General features: G+C 46.9%; 1 protein-coding gene across 1 annotated transcript; it reads right to left on the reverse strand.

Moving 5' to 3' along the window:
• Positions 1-24,580, reverse strand: rybpb (RING1 and YY1 binding protein b). Its single transcript, XM_030374803.1, has 5 exons — positions 24,405-24,580; positions 23,641-23,766; positions 6,218-6,670; positions 5,023-5,127; positions 1-3,419 (listed from the first exon to the last, which is right to left on the reverse strand). The coding sequence occupies exons 1-5, from the start codon at positions 24,428-24,430 to the stop codon at positions 3,167-3,169; spliced, it is 963 nt and encodes a 320-aa protein (XP_030230663.1). The 5' UTR covers positions 24,431-24,580; the 3' UTR covers positions 1-3,166.
• Positions 24,581-25,094: the final 514 nt, after the last annotated feature.

Consider the following 25,094-nt stretch of genomic DNA (forward strand, 5'->3'; position numbering starts at 1 on the left):
TAGATAACTTTAACAATTTTATTTGTGAAAAACTACAAGCAAAATTCATAAATAGACATTTCTATTTGAAGCGGAAATGGGGGCAGGGGTTGGGGGGGAAATGATAAAGATTAGCCTAGAAGCGCAACTTCGTGCACATGCCAAAAGGAAACGTGTAGTAATTCAACATCATAAGCCTGACCAGGAGCAGTGATGAGCTGAAAAGGATTCATACATTCCCACATGTTCCCAAACATAATGTGACCATGTCAACAAGGGGAAACAATGACACATTATCATCTAGAAAGTTACAGCGAAAACAGAACAAAACAGGAACCAAAACAGGAGTAAACAAAGAATGGATTATTATACTGTCCCTCAATGTACATTTTTAATTCATATTTTTTTTTTACCAAGCAATAACTGTTTAAAGCATTGTACAAGACATTGTTATAGGAGGAAAGTGAGAAGAGTCCATATAGTACACTTAATTGGAAATTCACGGTCAAGGTTATACAGTCAGTAAACGAGCATCGTATATTTGGGTCTCTGACAAAGAAAGCTAAAAAATGTAACCATCTTTACACAGTAAATTAAGGTTACTGGTCGCACACAAGAACAGAACTGCTTGCGCGGAAGGAAAAAGGGAGGGTTATCGGGGAGGGGGAAACAAACAAGACTGTTTAGCTTCGTCGCCGTTTTTCATAGTGTTGGACCTTTTCGACCATTTTAAATTCTATTTACAACATTTGCAGTTTTCGTATATACTCCGCAAATGGCCATTTGTCAATAATTTAACAAAACAAACCCTTCTCGGACAGTCAGGTGAACGCGGTTGCAGATAAGGCAGGTGAAAAGATGGCTTCTCTGGCCCATTTTAAATAGGATTGCAATACAAAGCAGGGTAACGCAAAACAAATCGGACAAATATATTCCCTCACATTCTGAGCCTGTGTGTCCCAGTGTGTACAAGGTTTCCACTGAACTCATGGCTCAGAAAGCCTGCTGTATCCTAGTATGCAACAAAACATACATAATTACATATTGACCATAGGTAAATAGAACGTAAATCAATTAACAACATAGCACGTAAAAACCATTGCTTACACAGACACGCTTATGATCACCACCGCCACTACTTGTTCCGCTCACATGCACAATGTCAAGCACCAGAGGGGCATGGGGGAGCAAAAGGGGCGACTCTGGGGGAGCCGGTGTCTGCTTTAACCCTACCAGCAGTTTGTCTGAAAGGGCAGCTGGGCCACTTAAAGAGGGAGAGGGGGCGTCATGGTTTTAGGATCTTATGCTGGCTGTGGCAATGGGTTCGAGGGTGAGATGAGGGAGAGCAAAAGAGAAAGAGAGAGCGGGAGGGGGATGGGCTGTGTTCTGGTAGTGCTTGTCCACTCGCTGGCTAGCTCTGACGCAGAGGGGGGAGTGAACAATAAGAACACAGTTTGCGTGGATTATATTAAACTTTATTTTAAACTGCGTATCCGTTGCACACATCTGATAATTGCATCTCAAACTGTTTACTGATTCATCCGTCTATGCATTAGTTCATCGTGAAATTCCTTTGGTCCTTCAATAAATAAAACTAAGATATCATATACACATTTATTCTTTTTACAATTTCATACAGTTTAAAAGGAAATGTTGGTCTAGCATCGAGAAGGAGATCTAAAACCCTTAATCAATACCTCTCGCTTCGATCGATTCAAAGAGCGCCGCGCGTCTATGGAGTCGAACGTATGGCCTTCAAATCACATAATGGAGTCTTAAATAAAAATCAATAAGGATGATAAGCAAATTAACAAAACCTCATTGGCTATCAGTTCTTTGCTCTTGAGAAGAAAGTTAAAAAGCAGGCCTACTCGCAGGTGTCAGAGTGGGTGGTGGCTCTATGCTGACCACTGCAGCCATGGATGTGCGTTACAGCTGCAACCCTACAACACCTCTAGAACAAGAGGCTCATCGCAGGTCTAGAGCAGGGCTGTACCAGCGGGGACCGGCCCGCATCCGCCTTCCCCTTACACACTCGCACCACCAGGAGGGAGCCGGGCTTTCAGAAAGGCCAAGGCCGGGCCTTCACAGCTCACTCTGAGTATCCATGGAAGGCAGAGCCCGTCAACAGCCTGTAGTGTTAACCCCCACGTACATACTAGCCCACGCTAGGTGGGGGAGGAGGGAGAAGGGCGAGGAAGAGGAGGAGGAGGGGAGGAGTACTCCCTTAGCGAAAGAACCCCAGATTAAGTAGCTCAAAACTAAAATCTTTAAATGGGGTCGTTGAACTGGTGTTGAGCCATCTGACTCAAGGTTGAACTATAAATATCCCTGCGTGTGCCTGCCCAGAGGTAACAGCCAGGGTCAAAGGTCAGCCGTGGTAGAGGGAGAGGTATGGAAAGAGTAGAAGGGGGTCCTGCGTGGTCGGACCCTGAGCCCAGGTCTGGAGATAAAGAAAAAACGCTTCACAGTGTATCTAGCACCAGTGGGGTGTGTGAGTGTGTGTCTGTCCGAGTGCGTGTGTGTGTGTGTGCGTATGTGACAGATTATTGAGGATTGTACATCTTTAAACAAAAAGAAAAAAAGAAAACACTTAGGGGGAGGGGGGAGCTATCGATTGGCAGAACTACACAGCAAAGCTTCAACGACAAAAAACTAAATAGAAAATAAAATAGTATACAGGTGCAACAGGTAATAAATAAGGGATATCATGATATTAAAAGTTATTAATGATGGTTATTGTGCACAGTGGAGAATTCTTCTTTACAAAATGAAATAAAGACGAAAAAGAGTCGAAATGGCCTCACATCCACGTACGGATAAAAAATAATACATACAAGCGTCTGGATGCTACCACGGGGGGGGGGGGGGGGGAGGGGCTCGCCCTGGGACGACTCGGCTCACGGGGGGGGTGGGAGGGTTGAAATCCACTCGCTCGCTTCAGAGCAGGCTGATGGCTTCTCCATTGCCGCCATGGTAACATCTCCATCCGGCGGGTTCCCGTCAGTCCACCCCAGGGGGGGGGGGGGGGGGGCTCTAGGGATCCAAAGTGGAGGGGAGGTGTGGGAGGTGGAGGAGAGGGGAGGGGGAGTCGACGGTCAAAGTGGATAGAGGACGTCGGGGAGTCGGGACCACCCCTCCGGTGCCGCCCTCTGTCCGTTCTAAAGGTGGAGCGTCCCCCCCACCTTTAGAACGACTCGTCGTGCCCCACGGAGAGGTCCCCCTTGGGGGTGGAGGCGCGGGACGAGCCCTTGTCCATGCATTCGGAGCCGGAGCTCTGGTGCAGGTGTTCGGAGGCGGCGCTGGACGACGTGACGGTGGACGAGGACGTGGAGGACGAGCGCGTCTTCTCCTTAAAGTCTGTGATGATCACCGTCACGTTGCCCACGGTGATGGCCAGCTGCTGGGCGGTACTCCGGTCCACGTTCTTCAGCTTGGGCCTGGGGCGGGTGGAGATGGAGGAACACCGTCACGCATTCTGGGTACATTATATTCGTTTATTACACATCAGCTGAAGCTTTATGAGGTTTTCTAACATTACTACGAGTTCCCCCAGCCTGCTTATGGTCCCACTGTGACTAGAAATGACACTAGGTGTAAAATGAGCGCTATGTATCCTGCTCCACCTTGGAAAAATGAAAGCTCAGACGCTCTCGGCCCTATATGTCGTCATAAGGGGCCAAGTTACCTCACCTTTCTCTGCAAGAGAATTTGGCCCGCCAATGAGCTACGACCGTGCAAGTGCCACGTGAGTGAGTGAGTGAGTGAGTGAATACACACACTGTAATGCAAGTGTTGTACACTTTTGTTATTTGGATAACTGTTCTGCTGTTGGTGTTATGGCACATAACACGTCGGGTTCTCTGACGTCTCTGGTATTTCCACAACGAGACTCGTAGTGGGGGTTATCTCAGCCACGGTTTAGAAGGAATTGGGGGAAAGGAACTTTGGCTTTGACTCCCTGAAGGACATCAACTGCGACATGGAGTAGTTAAGGGATTGTTGCCCACGCTTGTCTCCCGCCGGAGCACCGCTGCCGAGGGACCACCACCGTAAGTTGATGTTGAAGTGGATGAACCAGAGTCGTCGGACAACCCGATGCAGTCATCTGAGATTCATAATATCGTCCTGAGGCGCACACAGCTTTTGGCCGTGGTAATATATATTATATGATGTAAATATCTATGCATAATATTATATTATTTAGATATAGAGCTCCAGGACTCCCGCTGGAGCACCCGGAGTGTTCTAGATATTTACAGAACATGGCTAAAGGCTGGGTGCGCTTCGCCATTGCGATACATCCATTGTAAACAGAGCCACGTTCTAAAAACGGCACGTTTGTTGAGAGCTCATTGTGGAACTGGCTCGTAGTGGCTGTAATTCGGCACCAAGGCTGAATTTCTTGAACGTCTTCAAGTACTGTATTAGGGGCCCACTAACACCTGTATAAAAGCACCCATAAAGTAGCAGGCCATGGGACCTTTAATAGGGTCGCAAGTGGGAGGGCGATTAGGTGGAGCAATAAATAAATAAATAAATAAATACAAAGTGACTTACAACTGTGGCTGAGGACATTCAAAAGTATACAATCTATATTTGAACAGCTTCAAAATAAGTGTTCCATGACCAAACTTAAACGACCAGAGAAAGTGAATAATAGGTTTACCCGTCCGACCAATGGTGAAATGACACTACGGGGTCTCGGTATATACATGCCTTAAGGTGTTAAGGCATGACGTTATGGGCGTCTTGCGAGCAGGAAGACCCTCTGCAGGGGAGGCAGGGCCTAACGGCTCCTCTCAGCCGGTGACACACCACCAGTCAGAGATTGAGGCTTCAAAGTGAGCGTAGGTGTGTGTGGAGTGTAAAGGACCACGAGTGAATCATCACCAAAGGGTTTAGCACCAGCCGCGGCTGCTGGCCGCTCTGCCGGCGCAGGACTTTTTATTTATCCAAGATGAAAAAAGGTGAGGTGGATCGTGCTTTTAAAGCCAGGCATGGTCTCTTCGATCTACAAGGGATTTAACTGCATGGCCGTACCTGGAGATGTGGGAACTTGTCTTGGTCTTGTTGGTCTTGGTTGCAGACTTCCCAGACTGTATGCTGTGTTTGTCGCTGGGTGGGCTCTGGTGGTCTGTCTTGGGTCTGCAGGATGAATAAAAAAAGAAAGAAAATAAAGTTGATATGAAAGTTAAAAGTAGTTCACAACCGAGTCGGATAGAGCTGCTTTCACAATCAGGAGGCAGGCTGACATTTTGTTTCTCGAACTTCAGTGAGTTCTGAAATGTGACATGTTTTGGTTCAGCCCAAAGTGTCAGGAAAGATGAGTTATTTTTTACATGTTTACGTCCAAAGTCACTTGAGTCATGTGCAAAGCCAGCAAAAAAAGGAGAAGAAGAAAATCATACGACCCAATACATTCGCACTAAAGACTAAAATAATCTATTTATTTTTTGGGGTGTGCTCCAAAATATTAATAATTATGAACTGAAATGTTCATTTTCTATTGGCTTTGGACTTCTTTGGATGTTCCATAGGCATATCCTAACCCCTTATGGGAGAGTCTGTAGCCGTGTACAATCCACTGAGGTTGGTCCCTAAACAAGACACTCACCACGTTAAATTTCTGCTTTTAAATAAACAAGGAAGAGTCAAACACCAGAACAAATACCAGTATTATGACACCAACACTAGTCTTGCTGAGATGGAAGCTATGCGACACAGGCATGACGTACGCCAAAGACTCCACGTGTCGGATCTCGTGTTAGACTGAAGAGTGGCATTTAGTGACATTACACTTGGGCGGCCAGCCGGAGTCGATCGTCGTCTGTCGTCATTCAAATCTACACTTCGCAGGAAATAAGTATAGAGGAAAGTCTAAAAAACACATCCTGTATGTGGACTCGAGCCAAGCGGTTGTTGAGGTCACACGTCACGCAGGCTATAACTCAAGCGTTGGGCTTCCAGAGAAGTGCACATGAGTCACATGCTTCACGTGGAATAAACATCTGAATGGGCTGGAGTAGGGACCAGCATTGTTCGGTAACCAAAGTGGGGGGATGGGAACCATTTTTTTGAAGAATGTGGTCGAACAGAACAGAAAATAGCAGATGCAAAATGAATATTGGCAAATACATCATAGTAAAAATACTATTTTTTCACATGACTCGATTTTCCCCTATGCCCCCAGCACATTAAACAGGGGGGGGGGGGGGGTGGGGGGCTTGACACTGACCTGTTCTTTTTGCTGCCGGGCTTCTTGGTGACGGCCAGGCTGATGTCCTTCTCCCGGTCCGGCTTGTCCTTGATGGCGGGCGGACTCTCCTTGTCCTTGTCTCCCTTCTCCTTGCCCTTCTCCTTCTCCTTCTCCTTGTCTTTGCCCGTCTCCTTTTCCTTGTCCGTGTCCTTCTCGGGGGTCTCGGCCTCGGGCCTGGGGACTACCCGCTCCGGGCGCTCAGCCTCCGGGCGGCCCTCGCCGTATGGTCGGCCCTCCGCTCCCGGGTGCTGGCCCTCCATGTCGCCGGGGCCCTCGCCGGGGCCCTCGCCGTCGGCCCGCTCCCCGTCCCCGTCGGGGCGGTCCTTGTCCGAGCGGTCGCTGCGCTCCCGTCGCTCCTTCTTGGCCGGCGGGGGCATGGGGTACTGCTGCGCCACCTGCTGGGCCACCAGCTGAGAGTTGATCCTGGGTTTCCTGTGATGGGGAAACCGGGGGGGGGGGGGGGGATTAGCCGGTTGGTGGAGGCTGATTCCACACACACACACACACACACACACACACACACACACACACACACACACACACACACACACAGGCATGAGCGCACAAACCTACACGCGTGAATGTGCACACACGCGCACTTGTGATTACAGAGACACACACACAACCTATAGGCAGAGCGGAAAGAGAACTGCCGCTACTGGAAGGACTGATGCACCTTTGGGCCACAGCTCTGACGGAGGAGGGGGGATGGAGGGCACTAATCTCATTAGCTCATGGCTGTAATAAAATAAATAAAGGGGATCACAAGGTGGGACATTTGCAGCGTGTCACTTAGTCCCGCTAATCTGATTACCGCCGTGTTTGACCCCATTTGTCACCGGCGAGGACACGGGGACAGCCGGCCCGCTGACGGGCACCGGCTCCCACCGCTGCGCATTGAGGGACACACACACACACACACACACACACACACACACACACACACACACACACACACACACACACACACACACACACACACACACACACACACACACACACACACACACACACCTTGTGTTACCGCGTGTCACAACACACAGCTCCAGTGGCCGCTTGTGTCTGGATCTCTTTTTCGCCTTCCTGCTCAACATGCACTTCTGCCACGTTTCCATAGCAGCTAGCTACACTCCACCTCAAAAACCCAGCAGACGTTTCAGCGCTGCCCCAGACAACCTGGCTGACGCGTGGTAGATGGCAATTTGCAATTCTTTGTTGTGCTCCGTCTACTATATTTAGTCATTTAGCAGACACTTATCCACAGTGACTCAGTTCTTTTTGAAGCACGCTATGTATGAGCAGGTAGGGGTTAATGCATTTCGACCCATGACGGCTCCAGTGACAATGCAGACAAAAGCCACGTTTCCACCTAAATGACCCAGAGCTTTGAATCCCAGGAACAACCTCTCCAGGGATCAAGGATTCCTCCAGCCCTCTGTTGACTGCCGTTTCCACGGCGGTCTTAAGACCCGTGAAGGTCAGGCATACGGGCACATAACGATTAAACACAAAATAGGGAGAAATACTGAGAAATATTGGATCAACAAATTGCATCCACTATCCATTATAACTTGAATATGCTGCCTTTTCCAATAATAGTTGTGGCAGTGAAAAAAGGACAGATGGATTCAACCCCCAACCTCATATAGCCAGTGAATACATGCTTTCATCAAGTTTGATCTTCAACTGTAAAATAATGGAGCGCATAGCAGTGGGTGAATGCGGGGGATTATGATAACTGTATTCATTCTTGAAAAAAAAAAAAATCGGTGTTTTGAAGACTTGTTTGATAAGTAGACAATCGCTGAGGAAGTTCGACGAATCAATAAAACTGCACCTTTATTAAGGTCCTGCAACTAAACATTGGCTTGAAGCACCGAATGCTATCCAGAGGGATGGTCAATACTTGCTACAGATAGCGATAATTGTACTTCTAGGAGTATAGTTCACCTCTATACATGTAATAAGAGGCTATGGGATTTACTACATGTCTAAGTGAACAAAAAACAAATAAAGTGAATATAAAAATAATTTAGTCCCTGGTTTCTGCAAGAATGCTTCTAGGTTCCTGCAGATGTCCTGTATTGCAAACGTTTGGCTCATTTGCAGGATTCATTTGGACTCCATTTCAGGCTTTCATGATGAGGTAAATGTGGTTAATCATGTGACCAATGCATCGCGGTACCAGTTTACACAAATTTTTCGACAAAGTGTGGTGACATATGAGTCATTGGCATGACCAAAACTAGGAAATTATGTTGAAGGGAGACGAGATTGAGCTTTCCCTTTAAGATTTCATGCTCGTTAATTGTTTGTTTATGCTCATTACTACATTCACTTATATTAATTCATGATTAATTAATGGAGGCAAGTTATGTAATACAACAACATTTATACATTTAAATTCGGTGCAAACATCATGTAAATCCAATATCGTTCTGTACTTCCACTCCAACATCACACTTACCACGCTAATAAACAAGTTAATGAAGCTAATTAAGCCCGACAAACCACCACCAACTGGCCCGTCGTTACAGTCAAGCGGCCCACAGAGCAATGCCTAACCTCCACCTTGGTTCTTATTGCAAGCGTCGGAACCAAGATGGCAGCCAGGTGAATAAGGCCGATGAACGGACACGGAGAGAGAGGACCGCCGCAGCCAGCAAACACATAATCACAGGCCAGGACTAGTCCGGCACGTCCAGCAGACCAAACCACAAGCATTCACACACACACACACACACACACACACACACACACACACACACACACACACACACACACACACACACACACACACACACACACACACACACACACACACACACACACACACACCTTGATTATGGGATAAATCAAAATCACGATTATTTTGGTCAATATTGAAATCACGATTATTCAAAGGATTATTTTTGAGTTTGAAAACATACAAACTGGTCAAAAAGGAAATGTTCCAATCTAAAATAATATAAAAACATGTATCCAGCTGTTCTGCCCTTTCTATAAAACAAAAAAACAAATATAAAAAAATAATAATAATCTAAAAACTTGATTATGTTAATCTTTTGCTCGTTTGACACTAAAATCAAAATGTAATTAATCGCCCAGCCCCCACACACACACACACACAGTCTGCTTAGGCTAGTTTATCTTGATTCCCTACAAGGGGGAGGACTCATGCTTTACTGGCGGTGTAGGGAGGGGACTCGGCGCCTCACACGTTTGCTGGCCAGCGCGAGGGTCCTCTGGTCAGACGAGGCCTCGGGAGTTAGGGAAACCTCTGTGTGTGAAGGTTTGTCTGGTTCAGGGCATTAGGCGGAGCAGACAAACAAGTGCTACCTCTGGAGCATCAAGCCCACCTCATGAATACAAAGTGTTGGCATTGCCACAGGAGGGAGGTGGTCTAGGACAAACACAAACTGTTACAACAAGGGAAAGGCGTGCTCCCGCATCTTAACGAGGATCAATGCAGAGAGCCTTGTGGATGCCATGGCTGCGCCTTCAAATTGAGAGATTGTTTCGTTTGTTGGACTTTGGAATGTTGTATTCAATTTAGATGCTTTTCTATACACATAGGTGCTTGTTCTTTAAAAGGAAAAGCACTGTTAACAGTTACAATTTTGTGTGGATGTATTCAGAGGCCGTTATCCCAAAAATGTTCCTCATTCAAATGATCTATACGAGAAATAATTCTATGCTTTAAAATGGCACCCACACGCTATGTTGGATCAACAAGTCAACGTCTGTGTGAGCGCCCGTGTGCATTTGTGTGAGAGTGGAAAGCAGAAACTATTTTTTTTTTCAGAAGAGATAAGAAATCCCTGGTGTGGTTTTACATTTCCAGACCCTGGAATTTCTTCTTTTTTTTTTACTGAAATAGTTACAACCACAACCCCTTCCATCCATTTCATCATAGAAGCTTGTCAATCTCAATTACTCACGTTACCATGTGGTATTTTTCTAACATTTAACCTCTCCTCCCCCGTGTACACACACACACACAAACACACACACACACACACCATGCTCCATCAAGCCTGTCCGAGCCCATTAGCCCCAGTGCCTCTCCTTCAGAGCGTGCGGGAGAGGGGGCCCGAGGGGGGGGAGGGGCTGCCGATCACATGATGATCAATGAGCTCATAATGGATCATCATGTTATGAAGTTAGCGCCACGCTGAAATGAATAGGCCAGCTGTGGTGCCTGTTGAGAAGCCCTCCAGCAGGCGAGCAGCAGAGACAGCTGTCCCCTCTGGGGCCAGCGTCCCAGCCCGTCCCCGTAGCAGAGAGGGCTGTGCGTCAGAGAGCCGTCGGCCAGGACCAGTGGATAGGCCCTTCACAGGGCCACTGCACGACACTGCGATCCCAGGGAAATCTACACAATCTATACATTTCAATGTGCTTATGAACACAAATTACCGTTCCAAACAATCTGACTGAGGGTCATTGCATAGCCTATGGGGAAAACCAAGGCATCTCGTCTTATTCAAATTAAATTAGACAATACACTGGGCATCATAGATAAGTCTATCATAATCATTCATGACCAATGACCATACAAAAGCAATCAAAGAAAACAAACAATAATATTGAATTAGTGCCCAGCGCCCATTTTGTGTTAATTTTTCCAAGAAGGCTACAAAAGAAAACGCCTCAAAACAGGGGAGATATCTATCGCACAGCTTGACAGTTGGCAACCAATCATGGCCTCCTCTGAAGTGTTCACTGGGGCTGCATTCTAGGAAACTGAAGGGATGTTTACCAGAGAGAGAACTCATGTTTACATCGTCAAACACATAACGCCAGGAGACCCCAAAGTCACTCTGTGATTGGCAGCTGCCAATGAGCCCTATACATCTCCTTAATCCTGCGCCAAATGCTCCCACGGGCTGTATGCATTGAAAGTGGCAGACTTTCACACAAGTCTGCCACATTTCAACAGATCTATGAACCACAACAGCATGCCACACACACAAAAATAGAAGCTGCTGCGTCCATCATATGTTAGGCGTGGCAGAAAGGCGGAACATGCGTGAAGAGGTCTTTAAGCGCGGATGACGTCCGACTCCCGACTGTATCAGAAATCATTCTGCTTGGCAGGCGAAGATGCCAACAGGCAGCACGCCCCTTCCTGCTCGTCGCCAGAGCAGGGACCCTGGCCAAAGATGGAGAGATTTGTGTCAGGGAGCGGCGCGACGCGGGCGGCCCAGGTAGTTAAGCAGTGATTCAGTGCCAGCTGCACGCCGGCCATGAGTTGTAGCTGGCATGATAGTCCCGTCCGTCCTCTTTGGCCCATCACTTATTCACCAGGGCCCTTGGCGACATCACGTCCTCCCCACAGGTGCACCCAGGAGGGCCGAGGGCCCTCAGTTTCCATTAGACATAAAGGTGTCTCTCCCACTGGGGACATGAATAATGACTCCACTGTGGGGCTGTGAACGATCACCTGGCCAGGTGGCTGTGAACAGAGTAGAGCAACGGCACCAATGGTATGGGGATTAAAACACCACTCCCATGCAATCGGACTCCAACGTCCAAAGCAATCAAATGCAATCTTGATTCCAAGGCAGACGAATAACTGGAATTTGAGATGGTGAATGAGTAACTAGTCAGTCTTCATTCGAAAGAGATACCTGGTTCATGCCTCAAATTAGTACCTGAATGCCAGTCTTAGATGGAACACCAAGAGCCTTGACGACAACTCATTAAAGGAAAGAGTAAATAACTACATATTTACACATTAAAAAAACGATTTCCTGACACCGTGTTTGGGCTGTGTGGCAGCCCTAGAAACAATAACCGTGTGTGTGTTTGTATAGGAGTGTATTCTACCAGTCATAATGTGCCCTACTTAATATGTATCCCATGCAGGGAGTGGGTCAAAGAGCAAGCACAGGCATCCAGCCGATGAACCTCCTCCCGCCTCCTATGCTCTCTGCACCAAAACGTTCTTAGAGGCTGCCTGCTGTTACCCAACGGCACCCCACCGTGAGGGCAAACAGACTATTACATTCCTCTTCACACCACAATTGGACCTGATTGACAGGCCCCTCCTTGGCTCGCCCACTTAACGGAAAGTGGAAAGGTGCCGAAATAACCGCCATTACACCTTAAAGCCCCCCCCCCCCACAGCACACACACAAAAACACACACGGTAGGCGGCAGCCCCAGTTGGCCAGGCACACCCACCGTGAATAACCCCTGGGTGGGAAAACACTGCCTCCTCTCTGCGCTGAACTACCTGCCTGCAGTGGAGCAGCCGTTAGCCACTGGCCTCCTTTATAAAGGGGCTTCATAGGAGGTGATACACACAGCTGAGAGACAGGTCAAACATGAGCAAGCATAGTTTAGGAAACAGCGAGAGGGTACTAAAGACTGAGTGAGCAAGGAGAATAAAAAGGGAGAGAGGCCGTTGGAGCAAGAGAGAGAAAGAGGAAGAGAAGCCGAGTGTGCTAGCTTGAGAGAACGAGAAGCAGCAAGCAAGAGAGAGACAGGGAGAGAGGAAGAGCAGGGAGAAACGAGCAAGAGACCGAGAGAGACAAAGTGCCAGGGAGGGAGAGAGGGAGAGAGACAAAGCGGGAGGAGGCGCAGGAAAGCCCTCATTAACACGGTTCTTTTATTGAAGTGCTGTTTGGAGGACAAGCAATTATTTCCTGCCAAGCTGAGTAAATGCAGCGGCAGACAGCTGAGCCGCAGAGAGGGAGAGGGAGAGAGATAGACGGATAGAGAAACATGGACAAAGAGAGACATTGACAGAGAGACAGAGTGAATTAACATGGAGCTGATTATAGTCTGCTTAAGTCACAAGTGGGATGATATAAGTGGCCATGTAAACACCACAGAGCGATAGCGGCACTGGTGCTGTGACGGAATCGGACTATTAGAAACCCAAACGAAAAAAACAAGGCATCGCACCGTGCTAACGCCTGATTTCCACGGGGACATACGTGCCGCGGAACGGCTGCGAACTCTGCCCTGCGTCAATCCCCACCGGGCGCGTAACGGCAGCGTAGCGCTGCCTTGTGAGCCAGCCGTATTCATGCGAGATCACGCGATAACCTAAACCTAATGTACTCACCTTACACTCCCAAAACTACTGCAATTAAATGCCACGCTTTGTCCTTTCTGACATTGTCCTTATAAAAAGGAGGATTAATTCATTATTTATTCTATGCTGCTCCACTTCGACAATCAGTCTCTCGTCGTCCATGTTGCCGACCCTCTGAGACCCTTTGATTGATTGACTGCTGACCTGGTGCCACCGGTCATGACGTAATGTTGATGTGAAGTTGTGATAGGCAACATGAGCGGAGTATTGTGTTTTATTTAGAAAAATGACCGGATGCTCTATGGCTTTTACTTTTTCACTTCCTGCCCGGCTCGATCTGCTCTGTGGAAATTGACGCGGTTCAGCAACGGCTCAGGTCAAAAATAGAAGTGCTACGGAATGATAACGCTGCGACGCGGCGTGCCGCTCCTGGGACGCTGCTGAGACGTTCTGCAGGGCGCCCGGTGGGGATGGTTTCATTAGGGTGGCAGCGATCAGCAGCGGTGACCGCGGTGCAACCGTTCCGCGGCGCTTACGTCCCCGGTGGAAATCATGCGTAATAGAAGTAGTATGCTTCTTTGTAAAACAACACGGTTTTGCAGTTAGTAATCAAGCCTCTATCTTCTCCTGCACATGGAGTCACATAAGAGGAAAGTGTAAATTGTTTTGCAAGTGATACTATAAAGTGGAAGTCTGTTAAAACATGACATCTTGGTAAACAAAGTCTGCATTACACGCTTAAGCGAGCACAGATTAGGAAAGCAAACCTGTGCAAAGAAAATATGTCGCATTCGCAAAAGCGGTTTGATCCAATTATACTTCAACAAAAATCAACAGAAGAAACGGCTTGTGAAATTGGCTGCTAATAAGAAAAAGAAAAACAGTATACAGCACATTCTGTTATCATAGGGAAACAGTACATGCATTGATTGGTGTAATGCAACCACAGACACAAGCAGATGGAGAAAAAGCATTCGATAGAGAGAGAGCGGGAGACAACAAACACATCAAAAACACTAAGTCAGCAGCGCGGTCAGCCGACACACGTTCCAACATCTCCCTCCCGTTTACTCACACGAACAGCCTCTCCCGATAAACGCGCTGGGAAACGTCGGCGGTGCCGGCTCCGAGACTCCTCTGATCCCCGTGTGCATTAACGCCAGAGAGAAGCCGGCGGAGGACACGTCCCACGACACAGCCTCCCACCCCCCTCGTCCCGCCCGTCTGACCCGAAGCAGCCCCCGGCTGATCAAAGCAACTCCCATGCACCGTGTTACCGCGGGCAACGCAACACGGGCACGCACTCATCCGTGTCAACATCTCCACGCCGCGCCTTGATCATTATGCACACTCCTCTCACACACAGTCCTCTCACACACTCCTCTCACACACACTCCTCTCACACACACACACACACAGTCTCTGAGCAGCCCTCCGCCCCTCCTCCTCCTAATACCTTGCGGTTGAGCGGAGCGCAACCCGGCGCAGCAAGGCTGCTGCTAAAACAGGAATTGGGATTCTGGTTTGGCCCACCGCCTCCCAAAGGGGTACACTGCGGTTCTGACCTGTGTCTGGGGGTGACACGGAGCCACTCGTCACCTCTAGCCGTCTGAGGCTCGGAGGGGGTTAAGACAGCACTGGGGAAATGAAAGCCCAAGAGAAGCACCTGAGGAACTGCCTGGGGCTACCGCCTAGCTCAGTCCCCTGCCAATAAATATACATCCCCCCCCCACCCACACCCACACACACACACACACACACACACACACACACACGCAAAAGTATGTAATAATTTGGTGCCAACTGCGTCCTATTAAAGTAAATCAAATTACCCACATTGCAAAGTCTTTTTTGTCTGAACAATATCTGAGCCGTTACAACTGCAGAGATATATTAGGGTTGTGTCAACATCTTGGGCAATTTGGTTTGCAAAGGAATAGATGGACGGAAACGATTGTTTATCTTCTACTTTTAATTTCTGGTAGAGTAGTGGCACAATGATAAAAGACAAGCCCTTCAGGAGACTGACTTGCTGTTGAACGATATGGCAGCCTGTCACATCAGTTGAAAACAGCTACCTTTCCTTCCAGGCACCCACCAACCCCCCTCATGGTCTTCCGGCAAAATGGCCAAGAGGATGTATCCATTAGTGAGGTTTTTCTACACAACAAAACATCAGTGATGTTGATAGGTTTTCAATGTAGTGAGTCCCCGGGACCCACAGGTGGCGAGTTGGGTGGGTCCCTGAGAAATTCAATGGGTCCCGAGTCGATTCCCCAGTTTAAAAAATGTGTTTCTTTTTTATTATTATTCTATTTCTTAAATTAAATTAATAGTGTTAAACTCCTTGATGGTGGTATGATATGGTTAGAGCTGGAGTACTCAACCGTTCATGTTTAACACTAGAAACGCCGGGCCATTTTTACTTACTCCTAGCGCCGCAAGAGGGGTCAAATGACCCCTAAGTCATTTTAATGAGAGGCTGTGCATTTGCACATAATGATCACTAGGTGGCGCCAATGAGCTATTACCGCGCGAGCGCCACATTTGTGTGTGTGTGTGTGTGTGTGTGTGTGTGTGTGTGTGTGTGTGTGTGTGTGTGTGTGTGTGTGTGTGTGTGTGTGTGTGTGTGTGTGTGTGTGTCTGTCACAAGCCTAGTCCTCACGATTTTGTCATAAATGTACATATATTCAATCAGAAGGATTGCAAAAAAATCCTGTTTGATTTGCTCATTCGACACGAATGAGCACAGCATCGAGCAGTGGAAACGTGGGTTTATTTACTATGAAGTTCGTATTTTTAATTGTTGAAATTAAATCAGCGGTGACGAGCTATTTGTTTTGGTAGCGGCTAAATTAGCATGTCGCGATACTTTGTACAGGGGATCACGTCTGCGCCAAGTAGATGCGCAGTGGGTTGAAACAGCGCTTGTCCGATCTGCTCACAAGAAGGTTTCTTTGGCCAGTTACTGTGATTAAATACGAGTTGTTTAATGTTCACAATGTATCGTTTTTCATGGGGAAAATGAGATGCGTCCCCGGGACGCATGGATAGTGAGTTTAGTGCGTCCTTTCAGATTTTAATGCGTCAGGGACGCAGGACGCGTACCTAGCAACATCACTGAAACATCCAAAAGTACAGTAACAACTCTGATGCTACCCAGGTACAAAACAACAGGGATGTTGCCATGGCTCCTGCATCTTTCAGACTCTACCGTTGACTTTAGCCTTTCACAATCACTGTTGCCCATTTGACAGGCACTTGGGGTGAGGGCTTGGAGCCTGGCTTTCAGGGGTTACAGGGCCGGCCAACATGTTCCCACTGCCATTTTTAACCTCAACTGTACTTTTGTACACAACCTGACTTTGGAACGCAATGAGTTTGTGAGAAACAGCGGGTCTATCCCAATCCAAAAGGGCACACAAAAAAAACCAACAATGTAATTATCTTGAGTCATCTGTCAGACACTTTGATGCACAGCGACGTGCAGTGGATACAGATACACGTCACTCAGGAGCCGATTGGAGGTTTAAGGGGCATGGTGCTAATGGATGCCTACGGGCAGACTGTGTCCAGTAGAGCCTTGATCGTATGCATTAATGGAGGACAACGGTACCGCAGGGTGTGGGACCGCGCTCTGCCAGGGGAGACGGAGGCGGCCCAGCATGGCTCTCACTCCACGTCTGCTTACACCCCACACACACACACACACACACACACACACACACACACACACACACACACACACACACACACACACACACACACACACACACACACACACACACACACACACACACACACACACACTAATTCTTCCTGAGGGCTTTTTTTGCCCTTCAGTAGGGCTGGGCGATTAATCAAATTTTGATCGCGATATGATTTTAGTGTCAAACAAACATAAGAGTTATTTTTATTTATTTATAGAAAGGGCAGAACAGCTGGATACATATCTTTACATTATTTTAGATTGGAACATTTTCTTTTTGACCATTTTGTGTATTTTTTAAAGGGCGAAAATTCATGCCGAATAAATACAACATGTTTTCAAACTCAAAAATAATCCTTTGAATAATCATGATTTCAATATTGACCAAAATAATCGTGATTTAGATTTTTCCCATAATCGAGCAGCCCTACCCTTCAGTTAGTGATTCTACATCGACAATTGCTTACTTTTTGTCCTCTTCCTCATCTGCCCTTCAGGTTTTCTGCGAATCGCTCCCCACGATCGCCGTCACGCTCCAACGTAGGAGGAGCCAACATTATCTCTCCCTTCTCAACTCTCTCCCTCTACATTGCTCTATTGTTTCCATTTTGTCCCAATGCCAAATTAGCCATTGTATTTATCACTCCCTCTGCGCTTAATCCCATGAAGTAGTCATGAACTCTTAAATCCCAACGATTAACATGTTAAAGATTAGCGGGCTGGCCACGTGTGTTTTGAGTTTGAGTGCAGATGCCGATACTGCTGCATGAGAAAGCCGTTTCCTTTGAGCTAGGGCTGCACTAGGTGTGCTTGTGCCTATGTGTGGTAAGAGAGAGAAAGGCAAGGAGGTGCAGCTACTAATGGAGTGCACCAGCATGTCCCTCTTATGTAATTCCATTACCCAAGACAATTTGCCTTAATGTGACAGCAGAATACACAGGTTGAAATGAATCAGACGCAGCCACACTAAACACACGTCATTGTTATTGACCCAGGATTAACACTTTCTCCTCAACATTATCTCGTGGTTAAAACAAAAACAAAAAAGTTGGTGCAACACCAAATAAATAAACAGTTCTAATCCTACAAATAAAAATAGCTAGATCGAAGAGAAATGTTGAAGGAACAGTCTGAGCTCATTAGACTTGAAGCAGCAACGTCAGCAAAGTGAGGCACAAATTAGCAATGCATTTTACATTTTAAAGCTATATCCAGGTTAAAGGAACCTCAAGGATTCAAGCGAATGAGCTGATGGCTCATTGAACAAGCGGGCTCCATATTGAGGGGACTTGTATTGTCCACTCTAGAACTAAATTTACAACGGGTTTCTATGGCTCAATTCTCAGTATTACTGTGACTCCCTGTGCAAAGTGACAGATACACAGAATCCTTTGTGTCAGGGTTTTAATGGCTCTTCAGTGAAAGCAAACGCTACTGATTATTCACATTGCGACATGCAAGCATACAGCATACATGCATTTAACACAAGATCCTAACCCCAAAAAGCTCATATAGTGTGTATCTGTTTTCGCTGTAAGGAACTTAAAATCACTTAATTAAATAGGTTACAGTAAATAACAGAATATATATAAAGATAAATAACCCTATCGGAACAAATCAATGCATTGAATACCTGTCTCTTTGCGTTTGCTCTAATTACAAATATTGTGAAAATCACTTGGAAAACGTGGCATGAATCCAAACCCTTAAAGTAAGCCTTTGCGTTAGTCCTAATATTTACACTGAACACATTGCTGGAAGAGATGAGGGAGATTGCTTCCAAAATATATCCCTGGCAAAAATGTAACTAATGTAAGCAGTAGGATTTTGCTAATCATTGACTTAATACCGCATTACTATATCTTATTAAAATACAATTACAACAAAGTCACATAAGGTCAAACCTAGTTGTAAAAATGACTGCACTGAACACTCAAGATGTTACTAGAATTTAGGAAAAGCCATACTCACTTAAAGTCAAAGTCAGCCTTTATCTGAGGAACTATATCAAAACAGATGTTTCATAACTTTTAAAAACAAATGATTCTTCATGTGTAAAGTTATTCTTTGATTCATGACCTGTTCCCGAAACCACTCTTTGTCTTTGATGTGCACGAAAGTTTCCATTATCAAACTAATTTCTGTATAAATAGTCTTCTATGTCTCAAATGCTTCCATTTCCCTGTTCAATTCCGAGAAAAGTAAGCATACATCCATATTACCCAACTATCAAATCGACAATGCAGTCACCTTTGATCAAACGACAACAATATGCCGGCCGCCTGAGAGGCTGACTGTTTATTTGCTCAGCCTTTCCGGTAGAGTGGGTGGACACCTCTTGAAATGCTAGGCAACTGTTCACTAAAGAGCAGCACAGATAACCGCGCGGCTTTCAAGAATGGTAGTACCCCTCCACTTCCTGTGATCCCTACCATCAATCAACTTTAGAGGGCTTCTAATGGTTTTTCCCGAGGCCCTGGGGGGGAGGCTGCCTGAGGTGAATACAAAACGCTGCCGAGCCACCGGTCGCCGTACAGCCACCCACGTGGTGTCACGTTCGCACAGCCATCGGGTTCAGGTGCCACAAAAAAGAGAAACATTTGAATGCTCTCTCTCGGTCCGTGTGCTTGTGCGTGCATGCAGTGAGAGTGTCTTCATGCGTGTGCCTGTGGTTCCCTGTGTGTGCGGGCTTGGGTGTGCCTGTCCGTGTGCGAGGGGGGAGACAGACTCTGCTCCAATTACTAAAGAAGTCACGGGCGCAGAGCGACAAGAGCGACTGGAGCACTTGCAGCAGCTACTTTGACTTGTAGATTAGCTGAGGAGGGGAGGAGGGGTCAGGTGCAGAATGCATAGTGCCCTGTTGTTTAAGAGTAAGAGGGGCACGGGCTAGATTTAGCTTACTTTGGTATCTCGTTACATCACCAACGCCGGCTGTGTCATCAGGTTCGTTAGCCAGCCCTGGGGAGAGGGGGCTGGACTTGTGTGCGGATGAACTTATTAAGGCTTCGGTATCCCAATTTTGACAAACAATTACAGTTTGCCTAATTTAATCCATATTTTAACTTTCACACTTATAAACACACAAAGCACCTAACCCTGTGGCAAGGCGTAACATTCTAAATTATTACAAAGTGGGTTAGAGTTAAACTAGAAGATCTAATAGACTTCGGTCTCTTTAAGTATGATAAGCGGTTGATACTACTTACTAGGGGTGTAACGGTACCCGTATTTGTACCGAACCGTCACGGTACAGGCACTTCGGAGCGGTTACAGAGGTGTACCGCGGTACGTAAATGTGGCGTACATAGCGGGCAACGATCGTCAAATAGTCAAAGTCACTTAGAATATCGAATAATGAATGTGACTTGCATGGGCCTTCACAACTTCTGGTGGTGAAAAGCGTCCTCGGTTGCTAAGCAACGTCGACGACTTTGTCAAATAAATTGTAAAAGAAACACTGTGTGAAGTTATATTTTTGACGTGTCTAGTTCACCGTCATGGAGGCTGTGTTCAGTAAAATAAATAAATAATTAAATAAATAAATAGCGATCCGTTTGTTGCATGTAGGTCTATCTGCCTAAGCCGAAGTTGAAATAATTTTGATGTTGAATGTTGATGGCGCAGTTGTTGAAATAAAGACATTGGTTTCATACAAATCATAAAAAGCCTCTCCCTGTGTCATTGTGTGTGCGTGTATCCGAGGTGCGTGCGTGCGGGGTTCTTGATTGAGCGATTTTCGAATATTATTCGAATACTTCTCAACGAATATCGAATTTTTGCCAGAAATGCACATCCCTAGCACACGCATTTGACCAGGCACCATCCAGGTGTTACTATCACTGTTCCTGTGGGAAAAAAACGAGCCGTGCCAACCCAGCTCACGACACTTTCAACAACCCCTGTCTGGGAATTCAGAAATGCAAATGCCATAACCAAGTTTATTGGTGTTTTCATTGCTGCTGATCTACGGCCATTCTCCGTTGTTGACAAACAAGCAGTATTTTTAAAAATTTCCCTTAACCATGAACCGTACCGTACCATGACTTAAAAACCGAGGTATGTACCGATTCCGAACCATGACTTTTGTGTACCGTTGCACCCAGTGCTTAATTTGAGGGGGAGCAAGGGGGAGCGCGCTCCGGAAGCTCTGACGCGCGCTCCGCCAGCTCTGACGCGCGCTCCGCGATGAAGTACGACATAACATTGCGTGGGGAATAGGTACTTTGGCGCCCCGTGCTGCAGGCGTACACCCGTGTATAGATGGAAAGAAACCCTCACTGAAGTTCGTAGGTTCCCCCCCCCCCCCCCCCCTCCGTCAACAATCGCTACGGACCCCCCCCCCCCCCCCCCCCCGGTCCACAATCGCCGCACCCCGTCCTCAGCGCTCCGGGAGCTCCCACTGGACAAATTAAGCACTGGTTGCACCCCTACTACTTACTCTACATACTTTGTGGGTGTACAAATAATTTATCCTCAAATCATGGATACTTTCCATGTAGCAACGATCAGAAATACTTAGAAAGGGATTATCTTCATGCCATCGATGATCGGCTCCAAGTCTATTTGAGTTTCCTGGGAGTACCTGCAGCTCTCCAACAGTGGAGCCTATTGGATTCCCAGTGGGATGGCGGGACTGACTGCTGTGCTGCCAATAGACTTCAGCTTAGGACTGTCACCATCACCCACACACACACACACGACAGACGGCCACTGGTCCCTCTAGTTGCCAGCGGAGCGCCAAAACACACGTGTACATTAGCAAGTTTGACGCACAAAGGCTACATGTTAAAACTGACAACTATTACAACAGATGAAGAGCCTTTCATGTTGCATACATATGTCATAACCAACCACAAGAGGCCGGCCGTGAAAACGCTTTACACAACCATTGCTCTGAGTGCCAAAGACTATAGACGGAAACTTGGCGAGGATCAACACACGAGTTCAACTAGCTCTGGACAAACACAGCAGAAGCAGGGCTCCGCGAAGCAGAGTGCAAAGTCGAGTGAAGAATCTTCATATCGTCACCCACCAGGAATTCCAGCCATTACAGGGTAATTAAGAGTAGGATTTGTAATGGCCTCATGAACACAGTCCAATTGAAGGTAACACCTCAGATGACTGACTGACACACACACGCACACGCACACACACACACACACACACACACACACACACACACACACACACACACACACACACACACACACACACACACACACACCTGAGAGCAAGCTGCTTGCGCCATGATCAGCTGGAATGCATCAAAAAGGAAAGGGAAGAGGACCAATTAGTCCTCATTAGAATAACGCACACATATGCAACAGCCAACAATTGACATCACTCAAAGGTTAACTATTTGGATCAAACGAGGAAGTGTGACACGCTCTTTGCTCATATTGCGCACATACACATGCCAGTCCTATTTACCAAATAGAGGCATCTGAGCCGTGGCCGGTATATCGAGGCTGTCGCGCTTAAGCCGGCATGATCTGCGCCAGGCTTAATCTACACTCCACTGCTCGGAAAAGATCACAGCCCAGAGGGGGTGGAGCCAAACAAACATGGAGCCCAATCCTTCACATTCTCAGTAAACCTGGTGCGTACCGGGGAGCGCTTCCCTCCCCCACCCATCTGTGGTTCCAGAGTTGCTAGCCCAGACACTCATAGTAAAACACCACAACTGGAAGAGTAGAGCTAGGGGACCCGCCAACACACCCACAAATTACTCAGTCGTCTCATTGCCTGACACACACACACACACACACACACACACACACACACACACACACACACACACACACACACACACACACACACACACACACACACACACACACACACACACACACACACACACACACACGGTGTAAACTTGAGTTCCTGTAAGCGTGGTTGTTGTTTTTTTTTGTCCTTTGCTGACACATCACACAATGCACAAACTTTCTCACTTCGCCACTTCTCTTTAACATGAGGTCATATATTTTGGAAATGCCCCACTTAAAGAAGACGGGGAAATAACTAGCATTGAGAATGTTGAATGATTCTAATGAAGAGCAAAATTAAAGGAAATATGATAGACATCAATAAACACAACATAAATTAAGAGCTGATTAATTGACACATTATTATATCTCATTTGTAATCCAACGTGAAAAATCTATCTCCACTATTGAAACTCATGCAGACATGCCTGCCGTCATTCCCAATCCATCAGGTGTAGTCCGGTTTGATATGAGTCAACCCCATGACAGGTAGGGTAATACTAAAATCCTACAGGTAGGCTAGGCGTAGGGTTTCGGTTACATCTTATCGGGATGGTCCATTAAAAAACAGACCTCCCCCCTTAACAATATGCTTGTCGATGCACTGACGCCGTGTACAGCCATCGGGAAGTAGGGGCCCTTCTCCACACCCCACCCCATCCCAGCCCCCCTCTATGGCTGGCGAGGCTGTAACGTTTGTTGTATATTGATACGACTGTGAAAATCATCATGGTCGTATGGCCAGGGGTTTGACAGATGGTCCATCAACAAGTCAATAACCCCATTGCCCAACGACAAATAGCCTGTCGATCAAAGTTGTCATTCCTATAAATTGCGATGCAATGCTGCAGCCAGCCAGGAGAAAAACGAGACGCTACGTTACCTTGTGGATGTGCCCTTCCTCACATCGCAGATGCTGCATTTGAAAGCCTCGGCGGTGTTCTTGAAGGTGCAGACGCTACAGTCCCAATAGCCGTCGTCGGCACTCGGTTTTGCTTGTCTTTTTGGCCTTGGGAATAAAAAATTAGAAAAAGGTCAAGTTAGTGCTTCATTTCATGGTTTGACATGAAGTGAGGATGATCTAGCGAGCAAAAAATAGACACTGCCTAATATTAATTGCAAGGTCCCACTCCCCAAAGCATGACAAAAGGCATAGGCACGTTTTCCCTAATGCTCGGTTTGGGTCCCCACTACTGTAGCTCGCTCGTCACACTGGGCTTTTAAGAGGAGAGCGAGCTTCAGTCGACCGCGTTTGATCGTATCGCGAGCTAGGCTAGCGCGCAGGCGAGCGAGGCACAAATGTTCAGCTCGAGGCTTAGCACGTAGGCTAATAACATGAATCGCGTACAATGTCTCTTCGACGTTGACATTAGACACCGACAGAGCGACGTGATTCAACATGTTCGAAGATGCCAGACGTGTCCTACAAAAAAAAAATCCCTTTGTCTCTTAAGTGAGTGGTTGTAGCGAAGCGAGAAGCCGCCATAGTGACTGCACTATTCTAGCCCGATCTGGCGTACGGACTGAAAAAGGCAGGGAGAAACACTCCTCGAGAAAGCATCCGAATAGCAAGCCCCGCACGGCAACCAATTCACGAAAAACATACACAAATCGACAGCGAACACGCCGGGTCATGCGGCCGGTTACCTGGTAGGGCTCTTTTTGTCGCCCATGGTGAAGAATTATCTTCCAAAAGAAGAAAAGGGGGCTCCTGCAATTGTGAGTGATTGTTGTAGGCTGTACGCGGAGGATCCAGACTGAACCGCTGCTCGAGCTGTGGCGGAGGAGCTCAGTGCTGCTCGAGGCAGGGCACGGCGACCGCACACCACCGCGTGACTGCTAGACGCCCAATCACCGCCTGGCTCGGTTTAAAAGTCTCGATAGATATTTGCAAGAGTATAGCTTCTACTGACGAATTGTTTGACAGTCATCCTTCAAATACCGATGATCCGTAAAAAAAATATTATTACGATTTGAAGCGACGCTGGCACACGACGATGAGGGTTTGATGACTCGTCCCTCCTACTCGGTAAGGTGTTGCATTGCAGAGCACAGGCGCGTCAGGGAAGAAAGTTCATCTTGGGACAAGGCAGGCCAGCATTACCACAAAGGATACAATACCTATAGAACTAATGCCTTTATTGGCTATTTTCAGAGCAGGCTGTATCGCTTGACATTATATTGTGGCACCTCAATTCAACATGACTTGTGTAATACTGCGTAATAAATACAAAATAATCAATACATTTTGTCTAGCCCATATATAAGGCTGCATATTGATGCTATGCAAATATTGACATTGCTACATAGTTAAATATGAACAGCCTATTTCTTTAA

The sequence above is a fragment of the Gadus morhua genome, chromosome 13 (genome assembly GCF_902167405.1).
Source record: "Gadus morhua chromosome 13, gadMor3.0, whole genome shotgun sequence".
NCBI lineage: Eukaryota > Metazoa > Chordata > Actinopteri > Gadiformes > Gadidae > Gadus > Gadus morhua.

Excerpts from the sequence above, each read along its gene's own strand:
- rybpb (XM_030374803.1), bottom strand. The coding sequence starts at position 24,430 with ATGGGCGACAAAAAGAGCCCTACCAG. Across the intron at positions 6,671-23,640 it reads AGGAAGGGCACATCCACAAG|GAAACCCAGGATCAACTCTC; the intron begins GTAACGTAGCGT and ends TCCCCATCACAG. Across the intron at positions 5,128-6,217 it reads CCCGGCAGCAAAAAGAACAG|ACCCAAGACAGACCACCAGA; the intron begins GTCAGTGTCAAG and ends TTCATCCTGCAG.